We start from the raw sequence: 6,000 nt of genomic DNA, 5'->3' as shown, positions 1-6,000 counted from the left end.
CCCGTTTCACGCTAGTGGTAGAAAGCGCCACTGGCTTAAATTTTTATCACCGGTAACTTGCGGTACATGACGTCACCGACTAGTGATAACTGTTTTGGTTCGTACATGATTTCAAGAAAATGCACCCTTCCATCAAATACAAATAAGAGATTCTATAAAATAAGGGGGGTCACTTGTTTATGTTACTTTTATTAAACCGTTAAAGAGAAGAGCGAGGGTAATTTTTATTTTAGAGACTGCGTGCAAAATTGTGCGAGTCAATAAGCATTAAATATTTGAGCCGCACGTGCAAAAAAAAATAATAATGTTTTAATTCAGGATAAAAAAAGCTGTACACTTATTGGGCCCTGATACGCGATACAAAAGATACTGTAACCATAGAAATCTCATAGGTAACTAGAATGCTGCCGTGTAACTGGCAAATGGGCCAAACGCCGTGGCAGACGATAGCCAGATCTCAGCCAATCAGAGCTCAAAGAGTGGTTCTGCCAAGAATTTAATGTCACTAGAGAGAATGACGTCACCTATCTCCCGCTAGGATCCAAGGAGGATTATTATCCTCCTTGGCGGAACCACTCTACGGCCTCTCATTGGCTGAAGGTTCAAGGCGAACTGGCGTCAAGCTCGGCCGTAGGCGGCAGCATTCTAGTTAGCTATGAGATTTCTATGACTGTAACGCTCGAAATAAAGAAACTATTTACATTAATATTGAAACAATGATAGTGCCCGAAAAACGAAAATAAAAAAACAGAATTTCACAAAAAAAAAGATACATACGAAGCCGCTTTGAAGCGACCGTAATAAAATTAAAAAAAGGCTAATATTAAGTAATGCTGAAATGAACAACAGTTCAGCCCCAGTTTTTATAATTATCTAATCGACACTTGATTGCCGAAGCGGAGGATTTGGTCTTAACGGCAGCTGGGAGATCATTCCAAAATTTAACAACCCGTTGAGTGAAGAAAACCCGCCTAGCTACCCCGTTGCACCACTTTTTACGGATTGTGGGAGCCTTCCGGCCCTCCCACTTGATGTCGAAGAAGTCAACTGCAGTAACATCATACAGGCCATAAATGATTTTGAAGGTGTCAACTAAGTCAGCGCGAAGAAGTCTGTCCTTAAGGGACAGAAGACCCAACCTTTTTAACCTTTCATCATATGGTAAGGTTCTGAACCCTGAAACTAGCTTCGTGGCCTTTCTTTGCACCCTTTCCAGCTTCTCAATGTCTTTGACCAGGAGGGGGACCAAATGCTGGAACAGTAGTCTAAGTGAGGGCGAATGTAGACACTGTACAGTATTTTGAAAGATTTGACACTAAAATGAGAGAATGATCTCCACAGCATATATAAAGCCCTTGTACCGCGCGCAGAAGCGGCTTTGCTATGGGCAAAAATAAATAGACATAAACAGAAAGTCTCGCATTTGCGGTATTCTGTACCTTTCCCTTTGGTTTCCATGAAATCTAAGGTGCAAACCCCCGATGCTTCCCACCCTTTGAGTGCCACCCAATCAGATCGCCTGTAAAGCATTGGAAAATTTTGGTCGGAAATTTGTAAAAGTAGTGTTTCGCGATGCTAAACACCCTGGCGGGATTTCCTATAAGCTCTTTCGATCGTCCGCTTAATTTTCAGTTCTAAATGGCTCGGAAAAAAACCCCAGCATTAATGCCAGAAAATTCTAAAAACCAGGCAAGTCAATGTAATTTATACATAAAAGAGTTGCATACGACTGGAGTTCAAACTGAACTCGTTGAAATTGAAAACAATGAAGATATTTAAAAAAAAAGCAAAGCGTTAGAAGACGTAGATAAGGTAGACCTAGGCTTAGTAACTGAATATCCAAAATCTGTGGAAGAGAAAGAAACGAACACTGAAATATTCGGATTTATAATTCCTTTAAGTAAATGGGATGAAATAAATACGTTTACGTCTTCAGCATAATTCTTAATAATAACATCCATAACTCTCCGAGAATTTTCCATCATTATAACACAAAACTAAAACATTAAGTTTTGCATTTGGTACACACGTGCGCCCGGAGACTATGAACTTAGCTGCTAGCTATTTCGCGGAGAGCGACGTTTTTAAAACCAGTTTTCGCATGTACCTCGTGCAATGCCCTAAATTTGTAACGGTCCGCGAAGGGGGTCGGCACCGCCGAAAGGGGTTAAAGTAGTTTCTCAGATTACATGGCGCGAACTTTGCCTCCAATGCGAGACTTTCTGTTTATGTCTATTTATTTTTGCTATGGGTATCCCCGAACATATGGCCGAAAAGCATGACCCCAAGGTCCCGAACCACAGCATGCGCCTCTATCGCTTTACCCCCCTAACTGTACTGATAGCGAGGGTTATTAGCCCCGCAATGGAGAACAACCGATTTAGTAGGATTGAAGCTCGTACCGTTCGAGGAGACCCAATGGGCCAAAGCATCAATGTCCCGTTGGAGGAATAGTGAATCAGTCGGTGAAGCTATTTTATGACCAATCTTATTGTCATCGGCAAACAATTTGAGAAAAGACTCCTTGAATACCAGAGGAAGGTCATTAATAAATATATATCACTTTTGTGTTGACTATTATATATAGCCTTAATATGTCAAAAAAAGATACCTGGCTAAAAGGAAACACTTGTTGGCGATTTCTTGAAGATGTTTTATTGAAGGGGGTCTATTGAGCTTTGGAGTTATTTTACATTGTGCGTTCCTTTTTTAAATATATTTCATCGGAGTATTAATCGCAAAGAGAGGAAAAACATATGCTTAATTTAGTTTATAATGTATTTTTTGTTCGATTTTTAACTATCTAAACATATGATTTGGATTGTCATTCATTTATTAATAATTAATAATTTTTTAATTTCCTTCTTTTTGTTTTTATGCGTAGAAAGTTTTTCACTTTTCCAAAGAGGATAATTTTAGATTTTCTGTTGGCAGCACGGTATGTAAACCCCCTGCCGCGAATCCCGCGATAAACTTTGGCGCTGCGTACGTTTTGTTGTTTAACTTGTTTTCATCGGAAATTTTAATGGGGGCCAGCGTTATGTCGGATAAGGCTTCGCGGGTTTTTTTATATTTGAAGTTTTAATAAGAAACATTTAAATTTAAAGGCATAATGTCTTGTTCGGATTCGCAACCGTCGAATAAAACGTGGGAGCTTAGTCTGTACGAGTTACACCGCTCCCCTCAAGAGGTAATTACGGACAACACTGAAATAGCCGTGTCTCCCAGAAGCCTCCACAGTGAACTGATGTGCCCCATTTGTTTGGACATGCTGAAAAACACTATGACGACCAAGGAATGCCTACACCGCTTCTGTCAGGAATGTATTATCACTGCCTTGCGCAGCGGTAATAAAGAATGCCCCACATGTAGGAAGAAACTAGTGTCCAAGCGTTCTCTACGTCCCGACCCTAATTTTGACATGCTCATTGCTAAGATATACCCTTGTCGAGATGAGTATGAAGCCCATCAAGATCGAATCATACAAACTCTTAATAAACAACATAGCCAAGCTTTGGCTCTCAGTATTGAGGAGGGTATGAAACTACAAGCGTTAAATCGTGCCCAGAGAAAGAACAATGCCTCAAGCGGGCTATCAAATACCAGTAATGGAACTTCGAATCATAACAACACACCCGATAAAGCTAATATTACCAATGGAATTGGTAGCAATAGTAATCCTCCAACAACACCAACCCCAACCCCAACCCCAACCCCAACCCCAACATCTACAACTAATGTTAATGGAGTTCTTAATGATATCGTAGTTCCAGTTCCAAATAATATCAATAGTACAACAAATACAAGCCGTAATAGTGGAACTGGTAGTGGAAGTTGCACTCCCATTCGTCAACCAACTCCAACGTCAAATATTCTTGGAAATAATGATCTTGTTATACATCCACGTAAAAAACCAAAAACACATTCGGAAAATGAATCCACTTGTTCTGGATTGGATCAAGATATGGACGAGAGCGTTTCCATGACTGGAGTTGATGGTGGAGAATCCTTGGATTGCATTCCACAAGATCCAGAAGGTGAAGGCAGCTCCGAAACACAAGCTGTTAACGAGATCGAACTTGTTTTTAAACCACATCCGATAGAAATGGAAGATGTTGATCCAAATTTGATGCAAGTGCGATACATCAAAACGACAGCAAACGCTACAAGTATAACCTCTTCTTTTAAATATAAAATAATTTATTTAAAAAAAAATTATTAGGGATGTACCGATATATCGGCCGATATTAACAAAGTGATCTATTATAACAGTAGTGTATATGATAAAATCATTGTAAAAGACGGTTCAGTGCATTGTCATACCATTTTATTCTAATTTTTCATGAGAAAAGGTTTGCAAGAGCATGTCTGAATACGTTTCTTTTCATTTTAAGTGATACATATTTTCTATCACAAATCCAATATTATATTTTTTTATTTGTTTACACTCGTAACCCCCCCTGTCTTAAAAAAAACTATGACCTAGCTTCTGAAGACTACATTTGTGGCGCGGCCAATCAAATCAAATATGATCATTAATTAATCAAAAATGTTCTTATTTTTAAATGTTTTCATGAAAAAAAATTTAATACCGGTATCGGCCAATAGCAGCTTAAGCCGATATTGGCTGATACCGATATTAAAAAAATAGGCTAATATATTGGTGCATCCCTAAAATTTAATGTTTCGTTTTTTTTACAGTTGACCATCTATCAAAGTATTTGGCAATGAGGTTATCCCTCGACAAACAACAAGCTTTTCCAAATTCGGAGCCACTATCACTAAACCCATTTTTCATCTACATAGCAGTTACTCCTGGCCAGTTTTTGCCATTGAATGGTAATCAGTCGCTTGACCAAGTGAATGAAAAATATTGGAAGGTGAACAAGCCATTGGAAATGTATTACTCGTACAAAATTAATGGAAATAAACAAGATCCTAAGAGTTAGTGTCATCGGGAATGACAGAGAAGCTTTAAGGCTGCATGTACTATAGCTGTCATATAAAAAATCTTCTCATCGCAAATATACAATTTTGCTCCGATTTAAATGTAGAGAAACAAAAGACTTGATTTATTTTTACGCTTATTAATTTGTTTAAAAGTCAAATTTGTGTGCAAAATGTTGCCTGTCACAGGAATTTTGTTTTTAAATTGTAGTAGTAAGTCCTTATGTTGTTGTGAAAGTTCCCATTGTTATGTAAATATATCCTGGTATGTAGTAATGTTTAAATAAAAAAATTGCCTTCCTCAAAATTTATATTTTTTTACTTCCGAAAAATAATCTTAGATGGCGCCAATAGCTTGGAAATTCTATTGTTTAGGGTTTGCGTACGATAGATGGCGCTTTGAGTCAATTCCATTTTGCGGGAAATATGAAAAATAACATTCGCGATGGTTATAATTTTTTACACGTATAGATCACTAAGCTTCTGTTTGGACTGGTTTGTGAAGATTTATCGCTGTTAAAAATTTCGTAGGTTGAGGTTTTTAATCTTTTTGCTAATTGTACGAATAATTATGATCAAGGAAGTTTTACCACGACGTGGTTCCACGAAATGTTTTCGCGTATATTCTAATTTCTACCATGAATATATGTATAATTATGGAGAATGACTAGTTTTCTTCCGGCACGAGATGGGGGAATGAAGAAGTCACATACTTGTGCTTGCGTTTAAATCGCGTGGAAAGACGTACGTTGTAGGGAACCAATGAGATACCGCACTGATTTGATTGAATTTTAGGGGAGGAGCTTACTGAAGTTAATGTTAGAACCGAGTCTAGGTGGCGTAACGGCGTTATCTTCTCCGAGGTAGCGCTTATGATTTAGCGTCTGCTACAGACAAATTAAAAAATCATAAGAACGTTTTTTTGTTAAATAAACGTATCAAAATATGGGCAAACGATGAAAAAATTATATGTAAATGCATCTATCATTATTTATAACGATGAGGAAAAACTAATAGTCTTTAGTCGATAGCAGCTACGCCGCAAAATTTTCG

At 38.0% G+C, this 6,000-nt stretch overlaps 1 protein-coding gene across 1 annotated transcript; it reads left to right on the top strand.

The window, feature by feature from the left end:
- Window positions 1–2,927: 2,927 nt before the first annotated feature.
- On the top strand, window positions 2,928–5,242 carry Sce (E3 ubiquitin-protein ligase Sce). The gene is made up of 2 exons (XM_090177144.1): window positions 2,928–4,169; window positions 4,702–5,242. Exons 1-2 carry the CDS (start codon window positions 3,113–3,115, stop codon window positions 4,947–4,949), a joined length of 1,305 nt encoding a protein of 434 aa, XP_090033270.1. The 5' UTR covers window positions 2,928–3,112; the 3' UTR covers window positions 4,950–5,242.
- Window positions 5,243–6,000: the final 758 nt, after the last annotated feature.

The sequence above is a fragment of the Leiobunum rupestre genome, chromosome 1, assembly GCF_980474605.1.
Source record: "Leiobunum rupestre chromosome 1, qqLeiRupe1.1.hap1, whole genome shotgun sequence".
NCBI lineage: Eukaryota > Metazoa > Arthropoda > Arachnida > Opiliones > Sclerosomatidae > Leiobunum > Leiobunum rupestre.
The sequence above is the reverse complement of the archived record's forward strand: the minus strand, read 5'-3'. Positions and strand labels throughout refer to the sequence as shown.